The sequence below is a fragment of the Ovis aries genome, chromosome 22 (genome assembly GCF_016772045.2).
Source record: "Ovis aries strain OAR_USU_Benz2616 breed Rambouillet chromosome 22, ARS-UI_Ramb_v3.0, whole genome shotgun sequence".
NCBI classification, from domain to species: domain Eukaryota; kingdom Metazoa; phylum Chordata; class Mammalia; order Artiodactyla; family Bovidae; genus Ovis; species Ovis aries.
The window spans coordinates 48,653,587-48,667,612 of record NC_056075.1 but is presented as its reverse complement, the minus strand read 5'-3'; the positions used below and the strand labels follow the sequence as shown (position 1 = coordinate 48,667,612).

The following is a 14,026-nucleotide window of genomic DNA, read 5'->3' as shown; positions in this document are numbered from 1 at the left end:
CACAACAACCAGGTAGGCTGCGGCGCTTCCCCTGCGGCTAGCCGCCCCGGGATGGCCTTGACCTTGGAAGCCCAGCTGGCTTGGGTCTGGCATGGGCTTCCTGGGCACACGCGTCCTCTCAGGCGTCTGATGGGGTTGGGGGGCCTCTGCCCATTCGGATCCTCTTGCCGAGCGCCCAGAGAGGAAATGACCATCCGTGCCGGGAAGCAGAGGCAGGAGGGCTTGCTCCAGGGAACCCACCTCGCAGTCTGTCCAGTGGCCTCTGGGGGCAGACAGGCCGGTCCCTCTGGGCGTGGACTTGTTTCTCTGACTCTGAACCCAGGACCTCTCATGCTGCCCAGCCCGATGCGTGCCTGGGGGTCTTCGGGCTCTGAGAGCAGAACGGGATGGATGGGGTATTCAGCCGTTCTCCCGAGGGAGGTTCTTTGCTGTTTAGACGTTCCCTTCTGTTCCAGTGTGGACTGAGGGATGGTGGGACGCTTTCACTGGTTGCCCAGCAAGGCCCGGTGGAGGGGCTGGGACTGTGCTCCCGGGGTGGGGGCGGGGTCGGCTTGGCCTGGCCGTGACGGGCCCCTCCTGCCCCAGGAGATCATCCTGAAGCGGGCGGCTGACATTGCCGAGGCGTTGTACAGCGTCCCTCGCAACCACAACCAGATCCCCACCCTGGGCAACACCCCCGCACACACGGGCATGATGGGCGTCAACTCGTTCAGCAGCCAGCTAGCGGTCAACGTCTCAGAGACGTCACAAGCCAACGACCAAGGTACGCCGCGCGGGGCCCCCTGCCCTGGATGCCCAGATGGGGTGCCCGCCGGGGCCCGGCGGGGTCGGGGGCAGTGCCCCGGGCTCGGCAGCTCCGCTCAGAGAGGCCCCTGGCAGGGGCTGCTCAGACAAGCCAGAAACCGAGGCAGCAGCTACTGCCACACAGCTTGCCGGGCTTTGCTAGACATCTCCTGGAGCCGGTCCTTAAGTGGCTGTGCTTCCCCGGGAGGGCTGGGAGGAGCCGTAGGATGGCTGTGGCGCAGGGAGCCGGGGGCCCCGCCTGGATGCGCCGCACGGTGCGGGGATTGGTTCCTGAGCTTGGAAGGAGTTTGTGGGGCGGAGTGCCCACTCCCCCCCTGCACCATGTCTGTCTGCGGCCCCTGAGTCTCAACTCTTCGCAGGCTGTCGTGTCAGAACAGACCTCCTGACCAGCTGCCTGGCCCCCATTCACCCGCATCCTGGAGGGGCGTGACGGACCCCTCCTGCCTGAGAGGGGAGCGAGGCTTGGGCTCCCCACCCCTCGTCCCACCCTCCATGCCAACAGAAATAGCAACCGTAGCCACAGAGACCCCAAAACGGCCTTTCCTGGGGAGTTACGGCCACCCATAAGCTCTCCTTGTCAGCCGTGGCACTTGAAGGGCCTGCAGAGGCTGGAAGTTCAGCTAGCGTGGGGTGGGCAGCCCAAGGCTGGAAGTTCCCCCAGTGCTGGGGTGGGGTGCAGCCCAGGAATCTCGCTGTGGCTAATCGCTTCTACAGAGAGACGTGAAAGCAACCGAAGGTTAGATCGAAGCGTGTGTGCGTGCAGGCCGGCTGCTGAGGCCGCTGGAGACGGGCCGGGGCCAGGATGCTCAGGCAGGGCTTGGCGTGGCAAAGGTCGTCAGAGCTGGCGAGAGGCGCTGGGGCTGGAGGAACGCGAACGGTCGTTTTGTAGTGGTTGATAGGCGATGGAGGTTTGCGGGGAATGCCCCCCCCCCCAGTGTCTCTCCCTGATAATAACGTTGTTTTTGGCCGGGGTGGGGGTCCAACAGTCGGCTACAGTCGCAACACGAGCAGCGTGTCCCCGCGAGGATACGCGCCGAGCAGTACTCCCCAGCAGTCCAATTACAGCACAGTCAGCACTAGCATGAATGGATACGGAAGTGGCGCCATGGCCAACCTAGGGGTCCCGGGCTCGCCTGGATTCCTTAATGGCTCCTCCGCTAACTCTCCCTACGGCAGTAAGTGTCTGTTTTTGTCACACGTCATCACACAGATTCATATGCGCTGCAGTCACGTGTGTGCGTTGCTTGGATGTTCTGTGGTGTGAGCTGCTGGAACACAAGGAAGGGTGGCTCTGGAGGCTGGGCGTCCGCGTGGCCGCCGGAAGCGGGCCGGAAGCGGGCCCCGCGGGGTCACACGGCGAAACCCAAACTGAATCGGCACCAAACCGGGGCTGCCCAATTGGAACCCAAAGTCCACGCAAGCGTTAGATGATGCCTGTTGTCCCGAGAGTGGCCGAGCCAGAGACATCTCATGCTTGCTCTGTGGCCCGAGGCTCCAGGCCCGGCCCGGAGCCTCTGTCGCGTGGCCGCGGCCGCGTCGCGCGTCCTGACATGTTTGCTTTGTTACAGTAGTGCCGTCCAGCCCCACCATGGCAGCCTCTTCGGTCACCCTCCCTTCAAACTGTAGCAGTACACACGGCATTTTCTCATTCTCACCTGCCAATGTCATCTCTGCAGTGAAACAAAAGAGCGCCTTCGCGCCCGTGGTCCGGCCCCAAGCCTCCCCTCCTCCTTCCTGCACCAGCGCCAACGGGAACGGACTGCAAGGTGAGGGCGCGCGCCGGCCCCACGCTGCGGCCTGGGCGGCCCCCCGGGGCCCTGCGGGTCTCTCCCTGGGGGCGGGAGCTCTGGCCTGCCCCTCGGCCCGCCTGGGGCCCCTGGCAGGGCAGCCCTGGGCACTGCATGCTCTCCTTCGTCCCCACCAGGCGACACAGCCCCCACCCCCACTGGGTGTGCCTAGGAATGACCCCCCGCTTGATCAGCCCCCGCAAGCAGAGGCTTCCTCTTGGTTGGTAAAACCCATTTCCCCATCTTTCTGAGACGACGTCCCTGTCCTCGTGGTAGAAGCAGCCCATGCCCGCAGGGAGTGGAAAACCACAGGGAAAGCAAACAGGCCGCCGTGGTGGCCGGAGGGCCCACGTTCTGCCCTGCTGAGCCGGCAGCCTCCCTTGCCCGCGGGACAGCCTTAGGCCTGGGTGGCGGGCCGCAGTGCTGCCTGCAGCCCCTGTCTGACCTGGGCCTGCCCGTGCGGTCCCCAGCCTTGATTCTCATCCCGGTCTAACGGACCGCAGGGCCCCCGGGCCGTGCTGTTCTTGGAGACCCGGGGCTGTGCCTGAGCCAGCGCTGGACAGGAGTTGGTCTCTCGGGCGACTGCTCTCAAAGACTCCAGAGGGAGCAGGGCCCGCCGAAGGGCCGCGGGAGGCCCCGCCTGGCACGGGTGCCTGCAGACGGGGCCGTGCAGTGCCTGCCCAGTGCCGGGGCCCTCTGGGCAGTGGCAGGCGGGGCCGTGTGCGGGCCCCCAGGCCTCATGAGCTTGCACGCGGCTCCTGGTGAGTGACTGAGGCCCACAGGCCCCGAGATTGAGTGGCCGCCACCTGGCCTCTCTCAGACACCTCCTTTGGTATATGCTCCTCCCGGTGAAAACCAAATCCAGTTACTCCTTTAAAAAAAAAACTGAACCCATTCAACCAGTATTTACTGAGCGCCTACTATGTGCCAGGCTCTCTGCTGGGTGCTGAGGACGCTACCGTGGAGAAGACAAACTGGCCCTTTTGTGAAGTCGGTGGCATATTTCACTTTGATGAACTAATGCTCAAAAAAGGAACTGGAAAGGTATCCGTGATTTGAAATAATTGTCTGCACCACACCTGTTAGTGTGAGAGGGTCGCCCAGCCCCGAAGGGCCACCGACTGGCCTGTGAGCCGGCCGCGGTCCCCAGAGCACAGGGGCGAAGGGGCAGGTGGCCGGGTGCGTGGCCCTCCCCGCCGTCCATGTGGCACCAGGGCCCACCGAGCGGTGGCACCGCATAAGCCGTGTGTACACACACAGGCCTTCCAAACCATGAAGTTGTAACGGTGAGTCGGAGATAAATTAATATTGTTGAAATTAATGAACTGAGAAATTGAAGCTCCCATCACTACATGGACCAAATGTATTAATATGTGATACATAAATTAATGAGAATAATCACTCTTGACAAAAATTAACACTAAAGTTAAAAGGTTTTAAAGTACCTTTGCACCAGGAGTTCACTGGGAAGCATCCTTGCACTTGGCATCTCAGCACAAGTTCTCTCTCTGTTCCAAGAAGAGAAAGGACACGCTCCCTACACGTGGAGCCGTGACTTCTGTCTTTTCAGGGCCCTTGGGCCCGAGATTGCAAACTAGGTGGGCTGTGGTGGCTTTGATCTTGGCCAGCCCGCGACTCACCATTACGATACGGAGCGGTCAGCAGCAGGTCCAGGGCAGGGGCTGAGAGCAGAGGGGAGCCCGAGGCATGCCCAGTCCACGTAGGGAGTGAGAGTGGGGCCCGGCTGCCCCCCGGCCCAAGATCCAGCCACGGCTGGCATCACAGGAGTGGCCGGGTTGGCGCGCCTCTGTCGACAGAGGTGGCCTCGGGGGGCCCGGGCCTCTGTCTGTCAGAAGCCAGCCACCGAGGTGTGTGGGCGGTAGCCCCTTCGCACGCAGAAGGCCAGAAGCCTTTCCCTTTGCCACGTGAGGTCTTTGAGGAGAGGAGCCTGGGGGGGGTCTGTCCCCACGTGCACCCCCACCCCATGAAGTAGGTGCCCTTAACCGAGCCCACGGCTGGTTAGTGGAGGGCTGTGCAAAGCCACTGTCCCGTTGACCGAAGCCCAGGGAGGCCCCCCGCGCCTGGTGAGGGGTGCCCCTGACCTGCCCCCTCTCTCTTGCAGCTATGTCTGGGCTGGTAGTCCCGCCCATGTGAGGGGCGCTGTTACCTGCCGCCAAGCAGTGTCCAAGGATGGACTTCAGGGGACACGTCAGGACACACGAGGTGCTGACGGGACGGTGTCTTCAGTGCGTCAGCAGCGGCCGAAATGCTACAAGAGACTTTGTTTAAAGATTTTATTTAAACTATTAAGAATCAACAAGCAAACAACCTCCTCCTTCATGAACAATTCCATTTTCCTAACTGAACTTTTCTCATATTTTCACATTTCTCAGTCCTGAAGAATAAGGAAAACAAAGCGACGCCTATTTTGTATAAAGTTTCTGACTCCGTCTTGGCTGTGTCTAGTACTTGCTATGTGTTGGGAGAAACTTTGTGAATGCACCATTTTGATGATCATAAAACACTGAGGAAAAACGCCTCCAGACATTTTTCTGTACTCATACTTAGATTCACAATGGTTGTGTATCTCTATAATGTGAAATATTTTTTTGTGGTGACAAAAGGGGGCCAAGGAGGTCTGAGCCATCAAACTGGAAGAAAGGAGAATATATGGTTAGGAGAACTGGGGTGGCAGGGTGGGGGGAGGGAGGGTTTATCATTGCTTAACTTCATCTTAATGAAATGAAACTTTGTAACTTATTGTAGTTAGAAATTGTAACTTTGATATTGAATTCTCTTGCCTTCAACAAGCACACTGACAGAGAAAAAAAAAAAATGCTACTGTCTGTTGGTTAAAATATTCCCCACTGCTAGAGCTTCCTGTTGAGCAAGTGTGGTCTGCGACATTTTTTTCGCCTTTTGCTAGCACTGTATACTATTGCATTCTTAGGCTACTGTGAGATCCATGTTTCTTGTTCCAGAAGTTGTCCTTTTGACTTCTAGGTCCTTCCCTGATGTGTTTTGTATGTGGTTATAAAATTGTAGACTTTTGTGATTTTGCCAAAGTTGTAGCTAAATATTTATACACTTGTCTTGAATTTTTTTCAGATCCACTTAAATATTTAGAGAGAGAAAAAAAAAAGTTTTATTCCTTATGCGTCTTATAAGGAATAAAATGGTCTCCATCCAACACTTACTTTCCCATGAACACTTGCTGTTGCTAAGGGACTTTATTTTGTAACATATCAATTATAAATATTGTATTTATCTTCGAGATTTTGTACATTGCTTTTCCTGCCGCTCTTGGTTCTGTTTCCTTGTCTGTGTTGGTTTTCAATCATGGCCTGGTGTGTGATGCTGGAAGAGCATTCAGCCAAGAACTGTCTGTGTGATCCGTTCTGTTCAATGAACCAGCGTCCTTGCATTTCATTTGTACTTCCAGAATTTGCTATTGTTTAGACTTTCCGTCCTTTTTTTTTTTTAATTTTGAGGAAAAGTCAAATTCATTGTTTATTTTTATATTATTTTTTAAGTTATCTGAACAAATACTTTTGAAGAAAAAAAAAAAGTTTGTTGTATAGTCAAACTGAAACGGTGCCACCCGGCTGCGACGAGTCCCGGCAGAGCCCGTGCATGTGGGACGGCCACGGAGAGGCGACACCGTCTGGGGCGGCGTCCTTCTTTCCTCATTATTTTTTTTTTGTAGAATGTAAAAAGTCATTTTAGCTGCCACCCATGACTTTGCCACATAGCTGAACCGTGTTTACTGGAAAAATTCAGAGGCCTAAAGTTTAAAATAAAATTTACTTCTGATGTTTTAATTAAAATGTTTGCCACATTGACTTCTCCGATGCCTTAAAAGTGGACTTCTTTAAAGAACCTTTGTGCTGTCTTCTCACAGGCTTACACCACGATTGTTGATCGAGATTTCATTTGGAGATTTACAGTGACACACACACACACACACACACAATCGTGCACACACACAAGCACACACACGCAAGCACAAGCCCCATGAGCCTGTCACTGCTCTCTGCATCTGGGTCTGCTGTGTCCTGCGTCCTCCTGAGCCCACCCCAGACTCAGAGGCCCCAGGGGACCCACAACCACCCCTTGTCCAGAATTCCCTTTTAACAATACCTTTCCTGTGGTCAGACCCCAGCAGCCACTGTCTGTACTTTCTGAGCTGGAATGACCTCCTTCCGACACTGTCCCTGTTAGTGCCAAACCCGCGGTGAGACCAGGAGGGGCGTTTTCTTTTCCCTTTTCGGACACAGCACAGCCAACACTTTGCAGCAGAAGTCAAATCTAAAACAAAAAGGAGGGACTTCTTAAATTTCTCTTGAGAGAGACCAAAACCATTCCAGACTTGAAAGTGTTCATTTGTGGGACTAAATGGAGGAATCGGAATATCCTGGAGGCTAGCGGTCACACTCTGGCCCCGTGACCGGCCTGAGGAGTCACTTTGGAACTCACCTGCCTCCGTTTTATTTTGTATATGTAAGGGTTTGACCTAAAAATGAGCTCCTGTGTACACATTGGGGACATTTGTGAGTTTGCTCACCCCGTACTTGGTTTGGGTCTTAGAGTACCTAGTCGCCCTCACGGCGTCATCGTCTCAAAACCAAGCACTCCACTAAATGGTAGATTTTACTGTTGAAGACCCTACAATAAGATTGTTTTATCTGTACTTTTTTTTCAGATATTTAACTGTATAAAATGTTCATTTTACACGATATTTAATTAAAGTATTTCTTGTCTGTGAATTTCACTTTGGGTAACTCGATCTGTTTTGATTGTTAGAACGGCTGGCTCAACATGCAGTGCTGACATTGGGTTGGGGGTCGTTTGCGTACCCTGGATTCCAGAGCGCTCTCGGCCAAGATAAGAACAGTTCGTACAGGAGCCTTCTCCAAGGCTATCTGCCCTCAGATGCTCATCTGAGCTGCACAGAGAGGTTCCTGCTGGGGTGCAGATGGCGCTGGTCCCAGGGCTGGCAGTCTGCAGGCCACATGCCCCCTGGAACATCTGAGTGTGGCTGGGTGGGACCCAGGGCCATGGTGGCCCATAGACAGCCTCGAGGCTCGTGGGGGCTTGGTCACCCCTGCCCCCGGCCCAAGCCCTCTGACCTCAGCCCCTGCTCCTGAATTGGAGGCCTGGCAGTGGAGAGCCAGGGCTCTGGCCACTCGGGACACGAGCTCCTCTGTCCCTGTCATCAGGCTGGGACAAGGTCCAGCTCGAGGCGCTGTGGGCAGACACCAGGGCACCCTGAGCCCTGACCGAGGGGACTGGCATCAAGGCCAGGCTCACGTCAAGGTGTGCAGACCCCGTGTACTGCCCTGCCACCAGGCCGCACGCCGGGGCAGCCAAAGGCGCGGGCAGTGATGAGGCGTTCGGCAGCACCAGGGTTCTGATTTTCGCAGCCCTGTTTGGCTCCTGTGCGTCTTGGGTGCCCCGGCTCCATCTCATTCTGCATTCTTCATTTTCTCCTCAATGAAAGGCTGGCTTTGCATGTTTTGGCTTGCAGCTCTCCAACACATACACGTAAGTGTGATCCAAATTAGTGCTCACAAATGTCATCTTAATTACTTGTTCTGCCGAGCAAAACAGGGAACAATTATTCAAAACATAAAGAAACTTGTGAATACCTTTTTTTTTTTTTAACCTGTCAATGACAATCAGGTTCCTTTGACTGCGTTCTTGTTTCAGCCTTAAAGAGACAGCAAAGAAGGGGGCTCATGGGGCACAGGCTGCAGGCAGCCGCTCTGCCGTGTGCTGGGGACGACATCACCCCCTGGCTCTGAGCTGGTGCCAGGGATGCCTGCTCAGGGGTGGGCTAGGGGCCGCCTCCCGGAGCTGCCTGCTGGGGTCTGGCGACCTGGGGGAGGGAAATTACTTCATGTTTGTGTTCTGAATCCGAACTGAGAGCTGCATTCTCTCCAAATGTGTGCCAATTATTGTCAGGCCGCCTTCCAGGGTCTTCCAAGCTTTTAAAGATTATTCAAAGCACTTGAAATGGGCTTCAATCTAATGCCTCATTTCATTGCATTAAACAGCCTAGTTAATAAAGAATCGATATATTCAAAGGGCAAGGTTATCTTTTGTCTATAAGGGGTGGTGTCATTCTGAACCTTTTATAGTTCAGATGCTGAAAAAGACCTCATGAAATCCATACTCATCAAGTGGGTCAACAGGAGCAATAAAGAGGGCCCTGAAAGGAAGGAACGCCCGCCCTCCTCTAAAACAACTCGGGCCTTATCTCCCCGCTCGGCACCCGAGCAGTCCTCAGAAAATGTCAATTTCTCATCAAGACAAGAGGCTTCGATGATCACTTTTTCCAGAGAATACACACAATTAAGAGGATGCTGGGGTGGTGGGGGGGGGGGGATGCGGGCGGCCGCGGCGGCAGTCTGTGGCTCCTTCTGTCCCCACGAGCCGCGCACTCCCGCCCGGCAGATAATAAGAGCTGTTGATAACTCGAGTGTCAATATGCCCAAGAGCGGGTTTTGAATGTGAGTCCTTGTGCTCCGGGCCAGCCCGGCCGATCCCAGGCCCTGATAACCGCGCAGCTGCCAACGGACACCGGCGGGGGGGCCGCCAGGCCTGGCCCTCACAATTAATGCGATGAGCAAATCACACAAAGGGCCGGCCGCTCTAGGCGCACTGAGACAATCCCCGCTTTACCCTTCAAGGGTTCCTTTTATGTTGGAATAAGGTTGCTTTTAATGAAATTTAAACTCATCAGAGGAAATCAAAAACCTCCAATCAGATTACAAATTGATTTTTTGGTCATTTGTCATTCCCAGTGCAGGGCTGTGCGTTTCACAGGGAGTGGCTGCTGATGCGGGGCTGGGGAGCCTCAGGCACACGCGGTAGGCCCCGGGCCTGGGGACGAGCGCTAGCGGCTCCTGACCCGGGTGGACTGGGGCCCGGTCTCCCCACCGCCCTGGTTTGGCCAAGGTGGACCCCCGACAGCTCAGTGGAGGCTCAACCCTGGGACGCCCGTGGTCCTGGGCGGAAGCCACAGTGGTTTCCAGGCTCATTCTGAACTTTCCATGGTTCCCGTGCTGAGAAAGACCTAACGGAACCCGCACGTATGGCGCTCAGGCAGTCGTGGGCCTTTGACGGCAGCCAACAGGGCCGCGTTCTCCTGGGGCCACAGGGAGTGCGGGCCCGTCCCCGTCCGGCCCTGTGTCTGCTCTGGGCCAGCCTGTGAGGAGCCCCCTGTGGCCTGCGGGCCCTGTACCCAAGAGCTTTCCTTACACTGGAGGGTGGAGAGCAGACATGCCAGGCCTTCTAGCTTGGCCCAGGCCGCTCACTCCCGGGGAAAGCCTGCCCGGGGGTGCGGGGCGTTCACCCAGGGAGCCGTCCACAGCTGCCGCCCCGGCCTCCCAGGGGAGCTCCTGTGGCCCTGGAAGGACTCTGGGTTTTTCGAGGGGGAGGCAAGGCCGCGCTTCCCTCCCTCCCCACTGCTGGCATCAAGGGCACCTGGCTGAGGCTGCAGGATGCCCCTGGGCATGGGGGACTTTGTGTGGGCCCTGGAAGGATGGGGCCGGGTAGGCACTACTTCAGGAGGGATGTGAACATCATTTTTGACTCAAATTCCTCAGAAACCACCTCTTCTAACCCCAGGGGAGCGCGGTGCCTCACCCACAGGTGCACCGGAGGGTCGGGGGACGCCTGGCCCTGCTCCCGCCAGCGACCGGCGCTCTTCACTGAGTCTCGTTCTGCTCTCTCGGGTGACAACACTGCGGTCCAGAGAGGGCAGGTGACCAGCCCAAGGTCACCAAGCTGGAAGGACCAAGGCCAGGTGTTGAACAGTCTCCAGTCTCTAAACCCTCCCCCCGACCTCTTTCTGCTGATTTAGGCTGTAGAGACCTTCAGGATTAACAAGAGCGCATGGTCCTCCGGATGGAGTGAGAACCACCACACTTCTCTTCGGGCGCATCAGGAGGACATGCGCCTCGGGGGCGCATGGACAGGCTGCCACACGGAAACTGGCCCGTTCAGCCGGGGCCCAGGGCACGACCCGTGTCACTGGCTCCTGACTCAAAACTTGGGCCTTCAACACCCAGGAGGCCGCCAGAGCAGGGCTCCCGAGCACGCCATCCCCGCCCTTCTCGGGCCCACATGTGGACGCACACAGCTGGAGACACGGGACGCCTGGGCACCCCAGGCCCCTCACCCCCACCCACCGCTGTGCTCACAGTGGCCGTGGACCCCCACCCATGCACCTGATGGCGGGGCGTCCCTCTCGCGCCTGCTTCCAAGGACCGCGCTCATCACTGCCTCCTTCTACAACCAGCAGGCTGACGTGCGGCTGCAGCTACCATGGGAGCGAGAAAGGGTCCCGCAACAAAGGATTTATATTCTCAGTGTACAATGAGCTTTTTTGAATCAGTAAGACTAGATGGACATTCTGGAGAAAAATGGGCAAATTCACAGCTCACAAGGGAACAAGTGATTAGCAAGTTTGGAAAATATATCCAACCTCACTTAAAAATGCATAGCACATTAAAATAGTGAGATCAACTTTTTTTCACCTATTAAATTAGAAAAGATTTCTTGTAAAAGCTAATACTCAGTCCCGTCGATGGAGAAACGGGTATTCTTGGAGTTGTGGAAAGGAAAATAAACAAGTACAGCCCTTCTAGAAACAAACTTGACATTGTATCAGGAGATCTGACAATGTTCATTCTTTTGACCCACTAACTCCACGTCTAGGAATCAATCCTAAGGAAATTAGCAGAGATAAGACAAGATAGTAAGTGCAAGACTGCTCACTGCTGTATTTATTTAAAAAAAAACTGGAAAGAACCCAAAAATCTAAAAATAGAAATTCTTGGTTGAATTATGGTGTGGCGATATAATGTAATACTGCATATTCTATTAAGCTATTAAGATCATGTTTTTGAAGTATATTTAATGAAATGGTAAATCACTTCAGTTCAGTCGCTCAGTCGTGTCCGACTCTTTGCGACCCCATGAATCGCAGCACACCAGGCCTCCTTGTTCACCACCATCTCCCGGAGTTCACCCAGACTCATGTCCATCAAGTCCGTGATGCCATCCAGCCATCTCATCCTCGGTCGTCCCCTTCTCCTCCTGCCCCCAATCCGTCCCAGCATCAGAGTCTTTTCCAATGAGTCAAGTCTTCACATGAGGTGGCCAAAGTACTGGAGTTTCAGCTTCAGCATCATTCCTTCCAAAGAAATCCCAGGGCTGATCTCCTTCAGAATGGACTGGTTGGATTTCCTTGCAGTCCAAGGGACTCTCAAGAGTCTTCTCCAACACAGTTCAAAAGCATCAATTCTTTGGCGCTCAGCCTTCTTCACCGTCCAACTCTCACATCCATACATGACCACAGGAAAACCATAGCCTTGACTAGACGGACCTTAGTCGGCAAAGTAATGTCTCTGCTTTTGAATATACTATCTAGGTTGGTCATAACTTTTCTTCCAAGGAGTAAGCGTCTTTTAATTTCATGGCTGCAATCACCATCTGCAGTGATTCTGGAGCCCCCAAAAATAAAGTCTGACACTGTTTCCACTGTTTCCCCATCTATTTCCTATGAAGTGATGGGACCGGATGCCATGATCTTCGTTTTCTGAATGTTGAGCCTCAAGCCAACTTTTTTGCTCTCCTCTTTCACTTTCATCAAGAGGCTTTTAGTTCCTCTTCACTTTCTGCCATAAGGGTGGTGTCATCTGCATATCTGAGGTGATTGATATTTCTCCCAGCAATCTTGATTCCAACTTGTGTTTCTTCCAGTCCAGCATTTCTCATGATGTACTCTGCATAGAAGTTAAATAAGCAGGGTGACAATATACAGCCTTGACGTACTCCTTTCCTATTTGGAACCAGTCTATTGTTCCATGTCCAGTTCTAACTATTGCTTCCTGACCTGCATACAGATTTCTCAAGAGGCAGATCAGGTGGTCTGGTAGTCCCATCTCTTTCAGAATTTTCCACAGTTTATTGTGATCCACACAGTCAAAGGCTTTGGCATAGTCAATAAAGCAGAAATAGATGTTTTTCTGGAACTCTCTTGCTTTTTCCATGATCCAGCGGATGTTGGCAATTTGATCTCTCATTCCCTCTGCCTTTTGTAAAACCAGCTTGAACATCTGGAAGTTCACGGTTCACGTATTGCTGAAGCCTGGCTTGGAGAATTTTGAGCATTACTTTACTAGCGTGTGAGAGGAGTGCAATTGTGTGGTAATTTGAGCATTCTTTGGCATTGCCTTTCTTTGGGATTGGAATGAAAACTGACCTTTTCCAGTCCTGTGACCACTGCTGAGTTTTCCCAATTTGCTGGCATATTGAGGGCAGCACTTTCACAGCATCATCTTTCAGGATTTGAAACAGCTCAACTGGAATTCCATCACCTCCCCTAGCTTTGTTCGTAGTGATGCTTTCTAAGGCCCAATTGACTTCACTTTCCAAGATGTCTGGCTCTAGATTAGTGATCACATCATCATGATTATCTTGGTTGTGAAGATCTTTTTTGTACAGTTCTTCCATGTATTCTTGCCACCTCTTAATATCTTCTGCTTCTGTTAGGTCCATACCATTTCTGTCCTTTATCAAACCCATCTTTGCATGAAATGTTCCCTTGGTATCTCTAATTTTCTTGAAGAGATCTCTAGTCTTTCCCATTCTGTTGTTTTCCTCTATTTCTTTGCACTGATCGCTGAGGAAGGCTTTCTTATCTCTCCTCGCTATTCTTTGGAACTCTGCATTTAGACGCTTCTATCTTTCCTTTTCTCCTTTGCTTTTCGCCTCTCTTCTTTTCACAGCTATTTGTAAGGCCTCCCCAGACAGCCATTTTGCTTTTTTGCATTTCTTTTCCATGGGGATGATCTTGATCCCTGTCTCCTGTACAATGTCACGAACCTCATTCCATAGTTCATCAGGCACTCTATCTATCAGATCTAGGCCCTTAAATCTATTTCTCACTTCCACTGTATAATCATAAGGGATTTGATTTAGGTCATTCCTGAATGGTCTAGCAGTTTTCCCTACTTTCTTCAATTTAAGTCTGAATTTGGTAATAAGGAGTTCATGATCTGAGCCACAGTCAGCTCCTGGTCTTGCTTTTGCTGACTATATAGAGCTTCTCCATCTTTGGCTGCAAAGAATATAATCAATCTGATTTTGGTGTTGACCATCTGTTGACCATCACCACCATCTGGTGATGCCCACGTGTAGAGGCTTCTCTTGTGTTGTTGGAAGAGGGTGTTAGCTATGACCAGTGCATTTTCTTGGCAAAACTCTATTAGTCTTTGCCCTGCTTCATTCTGCATTCCAAGGCCAAATTTGCCTGTTACTCCAGGTGTTTCTTGACTTCCTACTTTTGCATTCCAGTCCCCTATAATGAAAAGGCCTTCTTTTTTGGGTGTTAGTTCTAAAAGGTCTTGTAGGTCTTCATAAAA

At 53.2% G+C, this 14,026-nt stretch overlaps 1 protein-coding gene across 12 annotated transcripts in view; it reads left to right on the top strand.

The window, feature by feature from the left end:
- Window positions 1–7,362, top strand: part of EBF3 (EBF transcription factor 3) — a 119,481-nt gene extending 112,119 nt beyond the window's left edge. For 2 of the 12 annotated variants that reach the window (XM_042238472.2, XM_027960587.3), the window contains exons 12-17: window positions 1–12; window positions 586–763; window positions 1,791–1,979; window positions 2,481–2,570; window positions 3,523–3,635; window positions 4,714–7,362. The exon at window positions 1–12 is cut by the window's left edge and continues 54 nt beyond it. In XM_042238472.2, coding sequence (XP_042094406.1) covers window positions 1–12; window positions 586–763; window positions 1,791–1,979; window positions 2,481–2,570; window positions 3,523–3,635; window positions 4,714–4,731 — 600 coding nt within the window. In that variant the 3' untranslated portion in view covers window positions 4,732–7,362. Of the gene's footprint in view, window positions 13–585; window positions 764–1,790; window positions 1,980–2,372; window positions 2,571–3,522; window positions 3,636–4,713 lie in introns of all 12 variants that reach the window. The other 10 variants (XM_027960585.3, XM_027960584.3, XM_027960589.3 and 7 more) reach the window with 7 other exon arrangements.
- The last annotated feature ends 6,664 nt before the right edge of the window (window positions 7,363–14,026 follow it).